The following is a 21,150-nucleotide window of genomic DNA, read 5'->3' as shown; positions in this document are numbered from 1 at the left end:
GGCCCTTCTACCTTGGTGCTGGCCACGCCGATCTCTGGGCCCGCGTTGATGTGCACGCCGCAATCGGTCTCTCGGGAGATGGAGCTGCCCACGGTGTTGGTGACGCCCACGGTCAGAGCCCGGCGGTCCTTACAGTAGCGCAGCGCCAGGAGGGTGTCAGCGGTCTCCCCTGCCACACAGGCCCTTCCTTTCAGCTCACAGGTGCGTGGCTGTGCCAGCCCGGACCCCCAGCCTCTGACTCATTTACTCCCCACTCTTATGCAGAAATTGGTGTCCAGGCACAGTCAGTGTGTGCTCAGAAGGGAAAATGTACGCTCAAGGGTTTTTTGGGTTGATTCTTAGATTTAAGATTTCACTACTATTTACGTAGCAAGCACTTTCTCATCCACTGTCTCCGAGCTCTCACAACAGCCTGGGGCCATCCTCTCCATTTCCCTTGGGGATAAGATGCTTAGAGATGGAGGAAGCCAGTGCCTTGCTCACTCAAGGCCAAGTGGCTGTGGTGCCAGAGTCGGCACCACCCAGGCGGGCCTGGCCCCCAGTGCCCTTTCTAGGACTCTAAGCTGCCCTATTCAGAATGTCCTGAGATTTAACATCTAAAAAGCAAGAATGCCCCCAAATGGCATTTCTCAAATAGATCTTGTTTTAAAGGAAAACACTTCTTGCAACCTCCGAATGTGGACTCAAATTATTTTTCTAATACAATAAAACTACTTAAATAGGTTCATGCATAAGCCAGCACAAACTCCCTATGTTTGAAGTCCTAAAGAACTCAAGCTAAATTAAATATGATCCAGACCATAAAACCAAACCCATGTGATGGCCGCTGCTCTTGGCTGTGCCTGTCCTGGCTCTTCCGGGGTGCAGGCTGGTGCCTGTATGGCCTAATCCTCCACTCCTTTTTCTCTTCAGACTCTGTCCACTGTGCCAGGGCATCACTGGGCCCTTCCTCAGCGCCATCTTTATCAGCCCTGCTCCCCAGTTTTTGATACAGTTTCTTAAAATTTAAGGTAAAGGGCTGAACAAAATGAAAGTTTAAACCCCTTCTATGTGACACTTATGAGCTGTCACTGCATTATTTTCACATTACATCCACCTCTGTTCTTTGGTTAGTGGCTCCCACTGATTCAGGAAACGCTTTTCATGAATGTTTGATGGGCTCTGATGGGATCATAAACCCAAAGGAAACATTGTCACCTGAAGTCACATGGCAGCACCTGGGTGCCAGGCAGTGAGCCAGATGGTGGGCATGTCTGTATTAGTTTTTCTTAGTTTGTCATCAAAATAAAAATGGTATTAAAAATTCAAAATGGAAGCAGCATTACAAGTCCCAATAGATATTAGGGCATTGCTATCAATGTTTTAGTTGTGATAATGACATCGTGGTTATGTTTTTTCTTTTATAATTTAGAGATACATTCTGAAGTATTTATAAATGAAATAACGATGTCTGGGACTGACTTCAAAATAACCCAGTGGAGGGGAGAGGTTAATGTGGATGTGATGACGCAGGAGGGGCGAGCTGATCATTGCTGAGGCTAGGCGATTCCTTATGTGAATCTCTCTGCTTTTGTAAGGGTTTGGAATTCTCCATAATTAAAATGTTTTAAAAATCCTCCTAGAGTTCATGGGGACGCCAAGCACAAGGCCCTAGATGACATTCTCGACCCTCTGCCAGGCCCGATTGGAACAAATGTCCAAGCCGAGTGGGAGGACCACACCAGGCGGCACTGAGCCCAGGGTGCCCTGGGCCCTACCAGGGAGTAGTGTCTCTCCTCACCTCCCCTGGTGGGCAGTGTGGACAGTGCAGAGAGCACACATAGTCCTTGAAGTGACTCTCGACGAGCAGAATTTTGAAGGAGAACTTTTTCTCCACTAAATTAAACCCAGCACACATTTATGAGCACCTTGGTGAGGGGTCCCTCACTGGACTTAGACTGGCAAGAAGGAGAAGCCCTAGCCGCATAGCGCCCTGTACAGTGGAGCAGTAACTGATGCTGCTGAGGATGAAAGGATCCTATGCACAAGAGAGTGTGGCACAGGGCCAGCGTGCAGAGAACTTCACTGGACGGAGGAGGGAGGGAGGTGCATGGGGTGCTGCTGGGAGGACAGCGCCCTGAGATGCACTGGCGCAAACCTGTACCCCTTACCTGACTGGCTTATGAAAAAGCAAACATCGTCCCTGAACACGGGCGTGTTCCTGTCCAGAAAGTCGCTAGCAAGTTCAACCATCACTGGGAGCTCGGTCAGTTCCTCCAAAACTTGCCGTGTCTGAAGCCAACAAGAACGGGGACTAAAGTCAGTCACGGACACTACAGGCCACGAGCAGCTTGGCTTCTGGGGGCAGTCTGTGAGGTGGCGGCTCCACGTCCAGGTGTTGAGGGAACTGCAGGAACTCACAGGCCACGCTGCAGGAGAAAGGGCTCCACGCCGGTTCTCAGGCTGCTCCAGAGCACCGAATTCGCAAGGCCCGATGCCGGGTACCATCTAAGACGAGTGTCCTAGACCACTGCTCCCTCCCCGACCATTCACCCCCCCCCCCCACGCGTGCTTACGGCCACAGCGGCGTGGTAGCTGGTTCCACAGCCAATCACGATGAGCCGCCGGCATCTTCGAATCTCCTTCAAGTGGTCCTTCAAGCCACCCAGGAGCACTGCAGGGCGCATGCGGGCAGGGCATTAGGGCTGAGTGCACACAGGGAGTGCGCGATGGCCCAGGGCACAGGCAAGCCATTACCTGTGTTGGTCTCGAAATTCACGCGACCTCTCATGGTATTGAAAACTGACTCTGGCTGTTCAAAGATCTCCTTCTGCATAAATGCACTGAAGTTACCTAGTCAAACGAACAAAGTGGGTCGGTTTTAATTTCATTACATTTCCACTGCCTAACTTTTAATCAGGGTGAAACATCGTTATGCAGGTAGTCACAGTGACACATATGAAGCCCACTGCAGATTACGAAGGGCATCCCCAGGTACTGTCCCACCTGATGCTCATGGTGACAAGTGAGGGAGAAGCAGGCCAGGTACAATTACTGTCTCCAATTTACCTATCAGACCCTGCAGCTTGAGAGAGGGAGGGAGGAAGTGACAAATGCGTGGCTGGTCTTCCTGGGCCACACTCCTCTTAGCTAGGCCAGAAAATACTTTACTTCCCAAAACCCACCTACTTAGGGAAGTACAAATTAAGCAAGCCCAAAGAAACAGGCAATTTTCTTTTTAACAAATAACCTCCTAGCTTCTGTATTAAAGAAAAACTTTTCAGCCACACATGCTTTTCCAGGGCTGTGCTTTGAATGGAATTGGATGATGTCAAAGGGACAATCTGGCCCCTGACAGGTGCTGAGCCTGATCTCTGGAGGTGCCCATAGACAGGGCAGGAGTGTTCTCTGGGAGGCACAGCACGTGATGCCACACATCGCCATGTTCCCTGTCTGACGCCTTCGACAGAGGCCTTGCACAGAGGGTGCCATGAAGCACATAAGACAGGTGAGCAGGGTGGGCCGCTGCAGACCAGGATCAGTGAAGGGCTCTCTGAGGGGTGCCATCTCCGGGGAGATGATCAAAAAAGAGCCAGTCTCGTGAGAAGAACAGCAAGTGCAATGACTCCCAGGGGAGCAAGCTCTTGGCGTGCAGCGGGGTGGGGCCAGGCGGCCGCGGGGAGGGTGGATTTTATTCTGTGAGCAGCGGAAGTTACCCGAGGGCTTTCCCCAGCAGGATAAGAGGGTCTGATTCATGTTGTTAGAAGTTTACCCAGGCCGCCCTGTGGAGAAGAGTGTGCAAGGAGACAGACGTGGGTCAAGGAGACAGGCTCCCCTTGCAAGGAGAAAGCAATCCACAGTCCGCCATCACTGCAGGCCTCCCACCCGGAGAAGAGATGATGCCAGGAGTGTGTGAATGTGTCCCAGAGAGTCAGTGAAGGGAGGCAGGTGATGGACGGGGTCAGCTCAAGCAGGGAGATGGATACAGTCAGGAGCTCCCCACATCCCTTGAGCTGTGTGAGCCACAGAGCACCTACAGCTCCGCCCCCGTGGCCACGGCAGGCAGGAGGGCCGTGGCGCCCGCCAGGTCAGGGCACAGAGAGTCTCAGAGCACCTGCCCCCTGAGGCCGCTGCACAGGGGCCCTCAGAGGACACCTGCCTTTCATGATTTGCTGCAGTTCCATCTGCAAGGTCTGGATGGCTCGAGATGGGTCATCACTAGCCGAACGCTTGACCCGGTGAATGGAGAGTTTCCCATCAGCCACTGCGGCGATGTCATCATCCTCAAGGAAGATGACCCGGTTGGTGTGTTCTATGATAGCACTGGAGCAACAAAAACACAGGCGTCACAGACGGGGCCTGCCCTCGACAGTCACAAGACGCAGTCACTCACTGCTTCCCCGGGGGGGTCCCTATCAGTAGCACGGGACGGCATTTTAGGAGGGCCAGGCACACTACACTATACACATGGATTTACACTTCCCTCCCCTCCCCCCAGCATGATTGTGAAGCCAGGCCCAGATATCACAGCATTTCATCTGTAAATATTTTAGCTTATAGCTCTAAAAGATAAGGATTATTTTTTAACCTGTGTGAGGTTTTAACCTCACCTCACTCTGCCTGCCCTGGCCGCCTCCCCTTACAATACCATTATCATATCTAAAATTAATAGTTATTCCTTCACATCATCAAACATCTAGGATGTTCAAATTTTCCCAATAATCTCATAGATGTCCTTTTAGAATTGCTTTCTTCAAATCAGGATCCACACAGTGTCACCTTTGGAGAATGCTCAGCAACCAGCACCTTATTCTGAATTGTAAAGGGAAAGAATGAAGTATTTATCTTGCCTTTCCAAATGGTCTGTCTTTCAGAGTAACCACATGGTTTACGAAGGCAAGTTTCTCTTTACAGGGGGAACATAGCTAATAAAGGAAGGATAGACTTAGAATAATCAATCTATTAACTCCTAGTTATTAATAGCTCTAGTCACCCACCATCAATGGCTGTTGAAACTAAGAAGTGAAAGGCTGAGAGCAGCTTTATATAGAAAGTAATAATGATTTTTCCCTTGAGATGGTAATAGAAAGTTTCTTTTAAAAATAAATTTGTTAGAAAAGTCGGTAAATGAAAAAGAAAGTTGGGTAATCAACAGCACAAGTGGTCCACGGATACGGTGGAAACCATGAAGGCGATGCTTGAGGGGCCACACGAGCAAAAAACCTCATTCTATCAAGTGTCACACCCACGCAAGTCCTGCTCAGAACAAAGAGCATTTAAAGCTCCTGATGCAAAGTTTGAGAGAAATGATCAAATTCTGTGGCTCTAAGAGAGGTGTCTCCAGATAGATCCTAGGGGAGAAAGATCAAGAAGGATGGAAAGCCACTGCACTGGGAAAAAATACTTTAAACAATATACACCCAGTGTTCAAAAAGTAGAAAACACAGAATAACAAGAAGAAGAAAGTGGCCAGATCCTATCTCCAAGAGATAAACCCTGCTTACATCGTATTGCCCTTGAGACAGCGTTTAATACATGTGTTTGTATTTATGTGTGCATGTACCTCTGTATGTTTAAGAATAATTATTACTTTTTATTCACAAAATGGGTGATAATCATTAAGACTATTGGCCCAGGAATTAGACAGACCCGAGGTGGACTCCTCGCCTCTGCCTCACACTGTGCCCTCAGATCACACAGACATGATCCCTCTAAATCCTGTCTTGGGTTCCTCATCAGTGAAACGGGAGATGACTGCTGTGCCTTCCTACACCAGAGGTTTGTTATGGTCATTAAATGGGATCATCCTGTCCTCAGCACAGTGTCCAGCTGTCAGTGCAAAGCACATGCTGGCTACTGTCGTCATAAGAGCTCTACAGGGCACCTTTACACCTGGAGGGTCACCCAGGTTCATCATTCTTATTTTTCAATATGTGTTGGCTTTCTTTCTTTCTTTTTTCTTTTTGGTGAGGAAGATTGGCCCTGAGTTAACATCTGTTGCCAATCTTGCTCTTTTTTTTTACCTCCTCAAAGCCCCAGTACATAGTTGTATATACTAGCTGTAGGTCATTTTAGTTCTTTGGTGTGGGATGCTGCCACAGCATGACTTGATGAGCGGTGCATAGGTCTGTGCCCAGGATCCAAACTTTCGAATGCTGGGCTGGCAAGCGCACAAACCTAACCATTCGGCCATGGGGCCAGCCCCCTGTGTTTGCTTTCTTGTTTATACACCATACATTGTAGAATCACTTTTTTAAGTTCAAAAAATCTAAACAAACAAAGCAATCTTGAGGATTTTAATTATAGAATTGAATTTACAGATTAATTAAGGAGAGTCAATATCTTTAAAAAATAATTGTTATTACATTATTTTTAAAAATAATATTAAGCCTTCCTACCAAAGAAATCTCTCCCTTTATTCAAATTTCTTTTTGTTTCTCATGGTAAACTTTTGTAGTCTTCTGCAAACAGGCTCTGCACTATTTTTACTAAGGGATTAAAAGTTTTTTTCAGGGGCCAGCCCTGTGGCTGAATGGCTAAGGTTCCACGTGCTCTGCTTCCGCGGCCTGGGTTTGAATCCTGGGTGCAGACCTACTCCACTCATCAGCCATGCTGTGAAGGTGCCCCACATACAAGATGGAGGAACACTGGCGCAGATGTTAGCTCAGGGCTGATGGTCCCCAACCGAAACAAGAGGAGGACTGGCCCCAGATGTCAGCTCAGGACAAACCTTCCTCACTAAAGCAAACAAACGAACAAAAACGCGTTTTTTTCAACTGTGGTAAATAGATTACTTTTTTGTTCAACAAGTGTTTGCTGAGAGCCTACTGTCCCAGTCACGTGAGGAGACACAAGCAGGAGCGAGGCGGGCGTGGTCCTCAGCTCAGCTCAGTGGCTACCGCTGGGACCTCACATTTCCACACCTTTCTTCTCTGACCAGCCGCAGTATTAGTTCGAATGGCCTTTCAGTGGGAAAGTATATAATCCTATTGCCTACTAATAATGATTGCATCTCCATTCAGGCATTCATGCCTCTTTTTTTGAGAAACATCTCTCTTGAAATGGTGCTCTAAGGAACACAGTCTGGGAAACGCTGGCCGTCCTGTCAGCATCAAGGGCGATGCTGGCTGTGGGCTGACACAGGCCTTGAGCATGGGCGCTAGGCTCCTTCTGCTCCGTGTGTCCCAGAAGACCTCCGTGGTGTCCTCCCGGCTTCACAGCGAGGCCCTGTGAGAGGCCGCTGGGCAAGTGGCACAACAAAGACATGGAGGAAGGAGGCAGTGGTGGTGTTTGCGGTGGTTTTCTATTTCAACTAGCAGGAAAGTTTTTGGTCTTTTCTGAGTGTGTGTATAAATATTTTGTCCTAAAACGGTATGAAGCCAACTTAAATTTCAGAATTATTGTTTTGTGTACTGATGAAAACATGGACTGTGGAATCAATTGGACTGAAACCCTAAATCTTGGCTCTTTTACAAATGGTCAAACTCAGGCCAAGGCAGGCGGGGTGCAGGAAGGACCAAAGTTCTGGAGACGCCTGCCCCATCTGAAGGGAGCAGCCTTTGAGTGACCCCAGACCACTGAGGCAGGAGGGAGCACAGCCCAGTGTGCTCAGATCTGCTGGTTTTCCCAAGAAGATAGAAATCCAGATTTTTATGTGAAATCTCCCAATATTAAAGTGTTGGCAACTCATACAATTATTCTATGCAGGCCCAAAACGTTGTATTGGTCAGTGGACCTGGCCTTTGGCCACCATGGCTGCCAGCAACAGCCACGCAGGTGCTCACTATACAAGGATTCTTGGACAAGGGCCACAGAGAGCTGAAATCTGCCATCACCTCCACCCCTTGCTAAGCCATGAGAAAACAACTCAAATCGGGGGATGAGTAAGAAATGGTGTTTAGCCAGTCATTCTTGAGTACATAATCTAGGAAAGAAAGGAAACAAGGGTTAGCTACCTTGCATCAGAAGCAAAGAAGAATTCCACCGCTTTATCACCCACGGCGTGAAGGCAGGCTGAGCTGTCCAGCCTCTTCATCCTTGTTTTACAGATATTCTTCACGTTCTCAATATTGCCTAGCAAAGGAAGGAAAGGATTGCAAATCCTGTTAAACTATTTTGTTTGAATAATACACAGCATGGAGCCAATTTCCTCTTTGAATGTGTGGGAGAAATTTGCAATTTTTAGCTTTAGTTGCATCAGCCAAATCATATAAAAGATCCCCAAATAACACAGTGCTGCTGCAAGAGCATTTAAACAGCTCCAAACAAACCAAATCAACACTCAGATCAGGGCACGGGTGCTATATATGAGGGAGCCACGTGCCTCACCCCGACTTGTGTATATGTTTGAAAATATCCATAGTAAAAAGCTTTTGAATAAATGGAGCCAGTTGCATGAAAGCCTTTTTGACCTGGAACCGCATGCAGGCTGGCCCCAGCGGGGGGCAGGCCTCCTGCCTCCCAGGGTACTGCCTGCCGGAGCAGCCCTGCCCTGGGCCGGGCCTTCTGAGACACTCACGTGTCCGGTACAAGACGGGGATCTGTTCTGTGGAGAGTTTGTATTTGCTCCGCACTCCAATGAGCAGGGGGCTGCCTCTCCTGCAGAGACAAGAGGGAATCGAATTACCCACAGCCTTGACACCCTGGCGGGGCCGGATATCCTCTGAGCACTGAGGAAGGGTCCCCATATCTAGCCCTTTCCCTGGGGCAAAGCGTCCTGATGAGTTCCACAAGACGGCCTCCTCAGCCACGAGAAGATGCTCCCAAGGCTTGGAGCAGGGACCAACAGGCTAGCACGACGATCCAAGCTCACTTTCATGGCGCCACACAGCTGCCCAGTGAATCCCCACACGTTAGATGACAGAGTTGCCTGGAGGCCCTGGTGGCACACAGGAGCACTTTGGTCCCCAGCTGGCCTCCGTGTGCTGCACATCTCTGTGGCGGGAGCCCCTGATGCCCAGGACCTGCCCAGAGGCTCTCTGCCCCCTTCACCTCGCTCAGCTGCTCTCCAGCTCTGGGGGATTAAACTGACTGGCTTTGGGTCTACCTGACTCTGTGCGCCACTGGAGGCACTTTCAAGGTGGTTTTTTCTCTGCCTGAGTGGCACCCGTGGGTGAAGTTCCGACTCTTCAGTCTGCAAATGGCAGACTCCATCACAAAGGGGACAGCAACTTTCACAAGGCAAAGCCTTGGGGACTTCCTGTAGCTAATGGGAGTGAGGGCCCCTAACTCAGGTCTCATCCCCAGAGCCCCCGCTTAGCCACCCGTGCCAGGAGGTAATCTTCAGTAAAAAGTGCTTCATGGTTCACGAGTCCTGCAGTTACTGTGGTGAAAGTATTATTCCATGATTTTAGTGGTATCCTGCCTCTGAAACCTAACTCTTTGCCCGTTCTTATAAATGACAGCATGAAAATCAAATTCACAATGGGTGTGTGGGTGTGCAGCGTAATGAGCTGTTCACTTTTGTAACTCTCTTTAGACCTGCGATTTTTAGCCAGAACCCAGACAGTAACATTCTCACAGTTACTAAAGAGCGCATGCCTTTTCTCCCCTCCACGCTGGCTCACTAATAAGAAGAAAACATTGAGAATGTGTTAATAAGACAATTTAGAAGCGCTGTCTCAAACACATTAATTAGAATACAATGAGGTAATATTTTACCTCAACCAGTTTCTTACCAACTTAGATCAATGAACTAATGACCTATGGTTAAACCAGCCTGAATCCAGCCCGCATATATCCATTTGGTCTGTTAACCTGACTCCATACAGACCCTAAATATTTCTTCAACAATAACAGATCTTGTTTTCTAGTTTGCCCTGTTTGGACCCACTTCTGACTTCTCAGAGTGGGGGACAAAGTCTGTAGCTTTGAAGAAGGTGCTGTGAACACCTTGCCTATTTGGGACAATCTCTGATCATATTTAAAGCAAATCAGAGTATAGTCCCGGGCCCCACGGGGAACTAGCTTCAAGAGTCTTTATAACAATGACAGTGAGAAAGCACTGTGGCATCTAATTTTCGTGGCAAATGTCTCCCCAAATTTATTGTTGTAGATTGAGCTCTGTGGCTTCTCCAGATTTTGTGACATATAATGCTCCCAAGACATCCCAAAGATTGTCCCGGAGGTTACAGAGCCACCAGTTATGGACAATTTGAAAAATAAAGCTTTATTGCTCCTTCATGCTGCCTTCCTCTGCATTCATTTAAAACAGCAATATCATGGTAATATCAGATTTCAAAAGGGGTTTCTAAATTTGATAGGACCAACTGGTATTTTAGAATTCTATGATTGGAAGGAATTAAATTCGGAATGGTAAATTAGTTCCTGTCCCAGAAAATTAAAATCATAATACATTCATATCATTTCCTGCCTAGACACTGTGACAGTCTGCGAGGGACAGCCTTGCCGTCTCTGGCTCGGTCTCCCAGGGCCACAGGTGCATTCTCGATGGCTCCCCAGCGCCTTGAGAATGAAGCCTGCAGCCTACACAGCATCCCAGGCCCTGCAGAGCTGGCCCTCTGCCCACGTCCCCACTCTCCACTAGCTTTCAATGTTGCGGGGTGGTGTCTGTGTGATCTTGTTCACTGCTGTCCCCCATGCCTGGTACAAAGCAGGTGTCAGTAAGCACACACTGAGACTGCAAGAGCCTCAAGTCCCAGCAGTGCTCCCCTCCCGCCGCCATCCTGTCTTAACTGCAGATCCCCAAAATGCCATGCTTGCTCTGGGCCCCTTGCCTTTGCTCATGCTGGTCCCTCTGCCTGCCTCCCTCAGGCTGACACCTGCTCCTGCTCAGGCCCCCAGTGCATTACTTCCCAGCCCCCACTACAGAGCATCACCATCCTCTGCCCTGCTCTGTCCTCCTGCACAACTGTCCCATCCTTAAGGGTAGGACCAGGTTGGGTGCCACTAGATTCCCAGGGCACAGCACACAGTAAGTAGTCAACATATATTAGATGGATGGACAGATGTATGGATGGATGGATAGACGGGTGGATAGACACATGGATGGATGGTCAGACTGATCGGTGGATGGACGGATGGATGGACGGATAGACAGATGGATGGATAGATGGACAGATGAATGGGTGGATGAATGGATAGATGGCGGATGGATGGATGGACAGATGGACGGATGGATGGATAATCCACCCATCTGAATATAAAATAATAGGATGGCACTCATATGCCCACTTGTGTGAATCCACACAGTGCTGGGGGCCACAGGGACTCTAACAGAGGGACATGTAGGCTGACTCAGGCCCTCTCAGCTGATTCCCAGGACACTGCTGGCATGAAGGTGATGAAACTTGAGCTCTTGGCCTGACAGGCCTCTTCTTTACTGGATTCAAATCAATGTTCATTTTTGTTCTTAGTTTTCTGTTCATAATTTTGCATGCTTTTATAAAGAAAGTCTCTGAAATTTATCTGAAACCTGGATCTTGCCCTTGCTATACAATTTTATTTTTAATTTGAATTTGTTGTCAACTTCTAAAAATCTGGAGATTTCAAAAAAAAAATCCAACTTTTTAGTTTATCTTTAAAAAGTCAGAAGCTCCAGCCACAGAGATGGTGGGGTACCTTTTTTGTGGCTAAGCCACAGTTGTCCCTTAGATTGAGTACCTTCCAGTTTGCCAGAGGCCCTACCCCTCCCTTGTGCCTCAAGCTGAGCAGTTTCATTTTATTTATCTGTTATTGGAAATGTCAAAGTGTTTTGCCTCACCTTGTGGCAACAGCTTCTCCTGGGTAATGGATGCTCTTAAAGACCAATGCGAATGCGCCTTCCTGAAAACACAGGAGAAAAGAGTGAAGAATAACTCGTGCTGGTTGAGCCAGGCCACTGAGGACTCGGCCCCTCTTCACTGAGGGCAGTCCTGGGGTCACTCAGGAGGGCGCTGAATGCAGGACAGCTGGTGCAGGGTGACGTCAGGAGAGGAAGTGAGAGAGACTGTACACGCTGAAGGACCAGACACCAGAAATTGAGGATTTCATTGTGAGCAATGTGGACCACCCCTGCCCAGGCCCACAAGGGATGACTCCCAGCTCTGCGATGAACTGGGGGGACTGGCGCAGTTAGAACCTCAGGAAATGAGAACTGGGGCCAGGGTCCTGTGCTGGGCCTAAGGGACAGTACTGACTCAGGGAGCAACCGTGAGGATTAGAGGGGTTAATCCATGACCTGGACTCAACTCGACACATGTCAGAGCCTGAGTTCAAATCCTGGCTCCACCTCTTAACTGGACAATCACTGCAGCCTTCTGTGCGCCTTGTGGTGAGGGGAAACCAGAACAGTCCTACCCTAGATGGCTTCTGTGAGTTCATGCACTCTAAGTGCTCAGAAGAGTGCCTGCCACACGGAGAACCAATAGAAACATGAGCTGTCATCATTGTTCTTGTTACTATTTCTACGGCGATGACCGTCATTTGCCCTCTGTGCCTCAGCTTGTTAGTTTGTGCAAACCAGAATTAGAATCTAGTTCTCCTAACTCAAGACTTCAAATACTCTTTCTATTTAAAACCTTGGTGCAAAATTCTCTCCTACATTCTGACCATCCTGTGCTAATTTACCATGTCCCCAGTAGACTGTGCTTATGAACGACCAGCTATAAATCTGGATTTCCATCTGAAATTCCTCAAGGGTTGGAACCCTGGGCAGACCCAAGGCCCCGCCGTGCAGCCAGCATGTGACAGCTGGTTTGCCAGCTCAGTCACACAGCCAGAGAAAGCCAGACTCAGCATCCCCAGGCCACTAAGGGCCTTTGAAACCCCCCAAAACGAAGGGGCTTCAGGCAGACCCTGAGGAGTGTGACATTCCTCTGCCAGTTTTGTCAACAATGAAGTAGAACTGAATGGAAAAATGCCTCCCATTGTCTGCCAAAAAGAACCCCGTGTTGCTTCAGACAAGAGAAGTCACTGAACTTTCAAAGTGCCATCACTGATATTTCTGAAATTTAAAGTTACAAATGGAAAAGAAGACATATAGTGTTGCCAAACCAAATTGGTTTACTGTGCACTAGTCTGTACATTATACTGTACATTACTCTTATTTATAAAGACATCCTCTAAATTCGGACCCCCAAAAAGGGGAGTCACAGAGCAAAGGGTTTCAACAGTAGATGTACTTTTTGAAAAACACTCTGAAAACACCGAAGGGTGATATATATTAAACCACAGTGTCGTACCCGCAGCCCCCTGTGACCCTGGATGTTCCAGAGTCTCGCCCTGAACACAGGTGGCTGCTGTCTGGGGGGAGCTATTTATGGCCCTGATGCCCCGGAGGACGAGCTCTAGGAGGTGTGGAGCCCTCTCCCCTGCCCCCACACCCCACATGGGCCTACGTCTGCTCTACCGCCTCCTCCAGGGAGAGGCCTCTCTTGGACAATCCCCCCGCCTGTGCCCCTTGGAGGGGACTTCGTTCTGCGGGTCCAGTCCTCTGGGCCATCGCCAATTTCTCTCTCTCTCCCAGATCATTCCCCTCAGCGCACAGATGTGATCTGATATCTCCTGTCACAGATACACAATCCTCCCTCAGAACTGCAATCCTCTCCACCGCTGGGCCATTTCCTTGTGCCCTTCCTCTGCAGTCAAACTTCTCAAGAGTCCGCACTTGCTGTCTTTACCGCCTTCCTTTCAACTCCACTCAGTAAGAACGCGTGGGCGTTTCTCCCCCTGGACGAATAATTGCTTTACTGAAACAGGAAGACAGACTACAATTCTAAGTCTCCAACATCAGTTAAATTCATCTCAGGTGCGTAACTAACAGCGCACACAACGCAACTGACAAGATGACAAAGCGAACTGCCATGACCAAGGTCCCATGAGCAACATGCCATCACAAGAAGCCACAGATCAGACGGCCAATCACATTTTCAGAGGTTAAAATGAAACAAGGCACTTTCTATTTGATGTTTACCACCAAAATCTCAGAACTTCTCCCAATTCCACAAGGGTGTAACATCTTAAGGCCAGACGCCGTAGACAAACCATCTTTAATACTTAGATACTTTGCACGAATTTGGCTAATACATGCTTATAAAAAATGAGGGAATGAAGAGATGATTTAGACAGGTGGAACTTATAACTCACCAACTGCTGAATGACTCTCTCAACCAGTGTCGAAAATGTAATGTCCTCAGTTTCTCTGTTGTCGAACACGTATTTAATCAGCTTGGCGATGGTCTCCGTATCTGTTTCTGACTCAAACTCGTAGCCTTTGCTTTCCTGGAATATTTGGTTGCACAGAGAGTGTCAGATAACTGTCATTGCGCAATGCCGGCCTGGCCAGCTCCCTCTCCTCCCTTATGATTTGCCCTCGCAAAGACTTAAGGCGAGAACAAGGAAAAGAGGGAGGGGATGAGAAATGTTTGCCAGAATCACACAGCCCAACATGGCTGAGTCATTCCGGTATTCCCTGAGATCACCCTGCCTCAGAAGCTTGTCCTTGCCATTAATCTGAACATTGCATAAGAACAGCAGTCGAAATGATCAAATGTGTTGAGTCAAAGCCACCCACATCCCAACCAACACCGTGACCGTCCCATACTTTACACACTTGCTGTCTGCCTTCCCACTCCACATTCCATTTGGGGTATGAGCTGATATGTTATTTAGCGCAGATACTTTAATAAAAAGAAGTGCATTTTTTTTTATTCTTCGAGTCTGTGGCGGCCCTTGAGGTAATTGCAAATCCCCTGCCATCTCCTCCAGAAAGATCTGGGGAGGCGGCTGAGCGGGGGTGAGGTTTCTGTCCCATGTGGGTCTCACTCAGTTCCTGCCTTTGTTTCCAGAGGGAGATGTGCCAATTGGAAATTTCCCGGGGAAGACCAATACCACTCGACTCATATGTTAGCCAGGGGAGGTGTCTTACCAGAAATTTCCTCAGGTCTTTGTAATTTGTGATGATCCCATTATGGATGACAACAAATTCTGGAGGAAAAGTTTAATCAAGAGAGAAATGCTATGAAGAAGAGAAGTTCAAGTCAGATGAGAAGGAAAATGATTCAGTAGCTTGAAACTCTGCAAACTCTGCTCCTCCAGGGACTTCTGTTAAGCAAACTTCATTTGCAGTGATAGAACTGATGTCTGCTGTGTCTACGACTTGAACCCGAGGAAACATACATTTCTCTTTGATACAAAGTACCCACCCATCTGACCACCATGGAGCTCTGGTCTGCAATATCCTCAAACAGGCTTTGGTATTTACACCAAACCCGTTTAACCCCTGGTTAAATGGAAACGATTCCAGGCATTCCCAACAGGCTTCAGGCTCAAAGAGGCCACAGGCTAGCAACCGTAAAAAGATCTGAGTCTAAAATTTTGTTTTCACTTAAAAATTCGGGTTTTCTTGGGGGGAAACTCCCAGAGGTGCTGGCATCCCTGGGCTCACCCACATTCCTGTGTGGCCAAGGACGCTTCTCTGCAGGTCGCCGGGTACAGCTTCTCCCAGCTCCCTGCACGCTGCGGCACAGCCGCGCTTCCGCACCCCATGCACTGGATCAGGGCTGCTCCCGCCTAGCTGGGACCCCCTGGTGACCCTGGGAGGGTGAGGAACGTCCACCCCAGTCGCCTCTGCATTTCCTCCATCAATAGCTGTTGAATCAGTAACTTGAGGAAATAACCTCCTTTCCCACTCAGCCTAGATGACAGAAAGACTCTTCGTTATCCTCGAGATTCGATTACCCACCAGGACGTGCCTAGATGTTGGTCGTTCTTCATAAATACTATTACTCAGTGAATCTTTGGATCTCTGATTCAAGTTTTTCTTCAGTACAGGACAGATTTCTCCTACTATATCTTTTAAACCCTTTTCCTTTATTCCTTTTCTTTATTTTTACCATAATTTTCTGTCTCTCTTTTTTTTTTTACAACCTATTGTTTACTTTCGAGAGGTCCTACAAACACTCTGATGGTTGAGTAGGAAAAGCCATTTTCAGCAGGGGTGTGAGCCACAGCTGGTCTCCGCTACAGCTCTGTGAATTTGTTACTGTTTCATTTGTTCGGATCTGAGCTGGGGGGCACCAGTTATCCACCTGTTGGATCTCTATTAACTGCCTCCATATCCATCCCCTTCTCTATTTTTTTCCTTATCTACTGTGACATTATTTCTTTACATTATTTTCTTAACCTTGTCACATTTTCTTTCATTGGGAAAACTTCCTTGTGTAATTTCCTTGTGCTGTGAAGTTGCCGGGTCTAAGTCTTAAAAGTATGCTCTTCAGCTATCACTGATGAGTTGCTACAGAAATTTTATGAATGTTTTATTTCTCATGTTATTTTCTTTCAATGACTCATCCTGAGTCAGGGCAGGCACTTCCAAGTTTGGGTGGTGGGGGCATCTCCTTGGAGCCTCCCTGCTTCAGGGACACTGAATCGTCATCTGCACTGACGTGAAGGGTTCACCTTACGGCCGAGTGGGCAGGAGTCTGTGGCTGGGGTAGTGCTACCCGAGGGCACGTGGTCTAGAACGTGGTTCCAGCCAACATTGCTGCTCCAGGGACCAGCCTCTGCATCTGGCTTGGGGTTTGGCTGGATGTACTTCTGGGTCCTCAGGACCATGGGGTCCGCTGCCCACTCCTGGGTGTAGGGTGCCTACCCCAGTAGTGGGATACTCTATGGTTCAGGGAACAAACCAGATCCAAGGATCAGTCCCCAGCCAAAGCCTCACTGCCCGAGACTCTGACCGTGGGGATGCATGTGCAGCCCAGCCCCTGTGCTACCGCTAGCTGCTCTGCTGAGCAGGGCACGTGAGGCTCTCCTTCTGTTCTCCAGAGGAGGCCTTCCCTTTCAATCTGGGCAGGTGATGCACTCTGCAAAGTGCTTCGGAGAGAGGGTGCAGCACACGGGCTCTGTTGAGGCTGGGGTGCCCGTCCCTCCACCCAGGGCAGCATACTGCCTGCCTTGGGGAACTACCGTCCACAGTGGAAAGGAGGCTGCACAGGGAGGTGCTGCTCTCTGCTGTGGCCTCACTTCCAGGACAATTAAGTGTAGTGAGGCTGGTCCAGCATTAGCTAAGTGCCTGCTGAGAAGTACCCACAATTGCTTTGAGGACTCTGATCCCTGCTGTAATGTGGGGTTTGGCAAGAACTTGCCCTACGCCACGGGGCATCTTGGGTGGGCATCCTAGCTGATCCAGAGATCATTCTCTCCACCAGATGCCCTCCTCACTGTGCCTGGTGTGGGTCACTGGGGGCTTCTGACACGACTGGGTCCAACCCAGAGTTGGGATTCACTGGAAGGCCTGGATGATGTCTTGGCCTCTTGTCTGCCCTTGGAGCCAGCCCTTGGAGCCCTGGGAAGAGTCAGAGATTGTGCCCTCTCTCCATCTCACATGCTCACTGTATCCTACTGCAGGAGGCCCCAGTGCCCCTGGGGGCTGAACACGAGCCCCTGAGAGCTGCCACTGGGAGCCCCAGACCTACCAGCCCTTCCCTCATGAGAGCGGGCGGGGACGTCATTTAAGAGAAAGAGGGCATGGAGAACCGTCCTGGGGCCCACGAGTTCGAGCTGGCACAGGGGAAACTGGGAGAACTGGTGAGCCCCCAGCCCACTAAAGAGGGCCTTGTGCCCCTGTGGCTGCCCTGAGCAGTTGCCGTGTCCCTGCTCTGTGACCTTGGCCTGCTGCGTCAGAGCCCAGTTACCATACCTTCCAGTTGGTCAAGGGATGCCGGACGTCTGGACTTTATGTACAACTATTCTGATTTTTTACAAAAGCAAAGCAAGCCAAGTTGAGGGGTCTGCTGCTGGGAGGAGCTCCTGGGCCGCCAGTGGCAGCCTCTGCTTCTCCAAACCTCAAGCCCTCAGCTGCTGCGGCCCATGGATGCCGAACGAGATCAGCACTGCCATCTGCCCTGGCTCAGGTCACTCTCTTCAGGGGCAGGGGTGGGTTTAGGTGGATGAGGAAGGAGCCCCATCCTCCCTCAAGTGCCAGCCCTCTGACACTTGGGTCCCTTGTTGAGGAATAGGGCTCAGGCCTTCAACCCGTCACACCACTAGGTCCCATTCAGGCTGGGTCCCAAGAGCCAGCAGCACTCATAGGAGAGGCCACGTTGTTCTGTGCATGCCTAAGGGGCCAGCAGTGCTCAGGGGCCAGGCTGAGGTCCAGTACCACCACTTTGCATCTTCAGGGAGGACAGGGCCGGCTGTGGAGCCAATTGGCAGTGGGCGTGGATCAACCTGGCGCAGCTCAGGGCCGGGCACAACCGTCGGCACAGGGGAGCAAGGCCACACTACGTACCGTTGCCTTTGTCTGAGCGCTGTGGGTGGCTGTTGACAGCATTGGGGACCCCGTGGGTGGCCCAGCGTGTGTGGGCAATGCCAAAGTGGGTTTCAAACTCCACCTTTAAGTCCATGCTGTCTTGTTCTAGATAAAAGAGAAATCCGTTTGCTGCAGTGTAAATAAACACTGACACAGTACAGTCAGGGCGAGCTGGCCTCACTGAAGGGAGACCCACCAGCTGCGCCCAAAGCACAGCCACCCTCAACCACAAAGCCCACCCTGGGGACTCTGCCAGCCCCCTGCTGCTGTTTATTTAGTACTTATCAGTCACCTTAACCGAAACAAGTTTACTTTAAAAAGAAAATTATAGAACACTACCATAATGGAAAAGCAGTACCATTTATCAGAAAAAAATAAAATAAATAGATAAGTACTAATTATTAAAAAAATGATTCTCCATGCAGTTCCACCTAAAATAAACTGTCCCACATTCTGGGAAACTCAGTTTTACAGCCTGGGCTTAGCCCTCTGCCTGTGCATCCACACTTGGGTGAGTGAACTTTTCATCTCGAGTGCTGTTGGAATAGAAGATTGCAAAGTGACCCAGGCTACGTGCATTGCTCTCACTCACTGTGCTTTCCACTTACTGTAAAGTTCTTCATCAAGAGCCTTGACATTTCCTCTTTTCTTGACTAGCTGGATATGTCTTTCTTTGACTTCATTATTATTTCCATCGATTGCCACACCTGTAGTGTAAACATGATTTTTTGTATTGGAATGTAAGTTTTGCCTGCACACTTTGTTACAGGGTACCACCCAGGGCGAGGGCGACACAGAGCTGTCACTTCATTAGTTCTTGCTCCCCGGGCTGCCCAAAAGAGAACCCAATAGTGTTCGGGATATCGACTTGGAAACAATAGGCTGTAGCTGTGGCAATGCTTAACAGTGAGCAGGGAGCGTGCGCCTGGAACCCGAGCTGTGGCTGCCTCCCCGGCTTCGAACCAGGGTGAGCCCTCGAGCCCTGCGGGACAGGTGCCCCCATGCCCGCCTCTGAAGTCAGCGGCTCATTGGAGGGCATCTATCTTGCTGCATCCTTTGCATTCTTCAGCACTATCTCCATCGCATCAGTGTTCCTGCAGCCTTTCATCTGACTTGCTTCTGTTAACAATTGATAGGGATGGAACATGGTCCGGCTCTCCCTTCCTTCTGAGGCTGCTTAATAACAAAATGGGAAACAGACTAAATATCCACCTGTTAGAGGATGGAGGAGTGAACTCTGAGACAGTCATCCAGCAGAGGACTGCGCAGCCACTTGGAAAGATCGTTAGGAAGAGTTTAGGATAATGGGAAACGCTAAGATAAGTGAAAAAAGAATGTAAAATTACAGAATTGCATAATTTCAATTCAGTAAAGACAAAAAAAACATCTATGCATGATATTTCCACCAGACCACCCCAATATACGCATGTCAATGACCGGAGGAGGGACGCAAAGATATTGACGGGGGACACTTCTGATGGAGATTGTTTTATCCTTCTTTCTTCCTTTTCTACAGCTTTCAAATTTCTTTACTGAAGAAGCGTTATGTGTGTATTGCAGCCGCCTGCAGGGCCTACCTGCCGAGTCATAGCCTCTGTACTCAAGTCGCTGCAAGCCCCTGATGAGGGTTTCAAAAATCTCCTTCCTCGTCCGGGGGACTCTGTAGTTCATGTAGGCGAAGATTCCTGTTAAAAGAGGGGAAAACCGCATGTTTATAAAACACTTGGTTCATGTTTAGAAGAAAACGCCTGAGCGCTCCTGCACTGTGGGAGGCTCCCAGCTGCCTGCACAGGAAGGACGGGGCCTTCCCGACATCCCTGGAGAAGAGCCGCGCCCCTCCTGCTTCTGGAAGGGTGTCCTATGCAGCCCTCCCTCTGTGACCAGAGACTCACGAGACACGTGAAGGACACACACACACACTACGGCCTTCAGCTCCACTGCACGGAACCTCTCCAGGGACCTACGTCCGGGGGCAATGTTTATAATAGTAAAGGTCAGCAACACAGCCCAACCACCCAGGGACATCCGGAAGTCCCCACCTCCGAGAACTTCTGACTGGCACAGAACATGCCTGGGAAGAGTCCTCGGGAGGCCGCAGCCGCCTCCAGAGACAGGTGGGACAGGGCTGGGCCTCTGCTCCACTTCCCACTGGCCCTCCTGCTTGAGGCTTTAGCATCAATAAACACTACTTTTTCAACGGCTATCCTGCCCTGTGAGCGCCCCATCCCAGCATCCCTCTGTCCTTTCGTCCTCCCTGCCCCACATGGGAAACCCCACCTCCCAGGGCAGCTTGTCCAGGCCCCAGCAGAAGCACGCCCCAGCCCTGGGTAACCCCCGTGCGCTTGCATCTACATCCCTGACAAGGACACAGGTTGGCGCTTCTATCTTTATATTTCTCACTGTGTATCAGCATGCGGTCCTTGTTCAATAAATGTATGTGGAATAGAGTGACCATGAATCTATATTAATCAGGAAAGCGATAGTCTGAATCATGAAAAAGCTTTTGGGCTTCAGGGACATTCATAGTAACTCATCTTATTGAGACCTCAGTGTGTGCCAGGCACTTGGCCAAGCGTTCCCGCACAGCTGTCACTCAAAGCTCACAGCGTCCTGGAGGTTGGACCTGCCATTCCCCTCCCCTCACCTTCTGGAGAAGGAGCCTGGGGGCCTGTGACTGGGCCAGAGTCAGGAGTGGGGTCAAGGAGACCTGACTTCAGGACTTAAATGCTCCAAACCACTGAGCAGCGCTGCCTCGGGGAGGAATAGGGTTAAAAGAAGGTTTATTTTTCCAACTACATTTGGCTGGGATGACAGAAAGGTCTGACTAGGATTAAAACTTTGCTAGATCTGGGCTGGCCCAGCGGCACAGTGGTTAAGTTTGCACACTCCGCCTCAGCGGCCTGGGGTTCACAGGTTCA

General features: G+C 49.4%; 1 protein-coding gene and 1 long non-coding RNA gene across 2 annotated transcripts in view; one reads left to right on the top strand and one right to left on the bottom strand.

The window, feature by feature from the left end:
* GFPT2 (glutamine-fructose-6-phosphate transaminase 2) overlaps positions 1-21,150 on the bottom strand; it is a 40,376-nt gene that overhangs the window by 9,026 nt on the left and 10,200 nt on the right. The window contains exons 2-14 of the mRNA XM_014730340.3: positions 19,810-19,917; positions 18,841-18,939; positions 18,212-18,337; positions 14,846-14,904; positions 14,065-14,199; positions 11,702-11,763; positions 8,498-8,577; positions 7,935-8,052; positions 4,139-4,302; positions 2,737-2,832; positions 2,556-2,653; positions 2,151-2,271; positions 12-169 (exon numbers count right to left, since the gene is read on the bottom strand). Coding sequence (XP_014585826.2) covers positions 12-169; positions 2,151-2,271; positions 2,556-2,653; positions 2,737-2,832; positions 4,139-4,302; positions 7,935-8,052; positions 8,498-8,577; positions 11,702-11,763; positions 14,065-14,199; positions 14,846-14,904; positions 18,212-18,337; positions 18,841-18,939; positions 19,810-19,917 — 1,424 coding nt within the window. The remainder of the gene's footprint in view (positions 1-11; positions 170-2,150; positions 2,272-2,555; positions 2,654-2,736; positions 2,833-4,138; positions 4,303-7,934; positions 8,053-8,497; positions 8,578-11,701; positions 11,764-14,064; positions 14,200-14,845; positions 14,905-18,211; positions 18,338-18,840; positions 18,940-19,809; positions 19,918-21,150) is intronic.
* On the top strand, positions 62-10,161 carry LOC138917236 (uncharacterized). The gene is made up of 2 exons (XR_011424970.1): positions 62-201; positions 1,623-10,161. It is a non-coding gene; the product is annotated as an uncharacterized lncRNA (long non-coding RNA).

The sequence above is a fragment of the Equus caballus genome, chromosome 14 (genome assembly GCF_041296265.1).
Source record: "Equus caballus isolate H_3958 breed thoroughbred chromosome 14, TB-T2T, whole genome shotgun sequence".
Taxonomy (NCBI): domain Eukaryota; kingdom Metazoa; phylum Chordata; class Mammalia; order Perissodactyla; family Equidae; genus Equus; species Equus caballus.
This window is presented reverse-complemented; position numbering and strand designations above follow the sequence as displayed.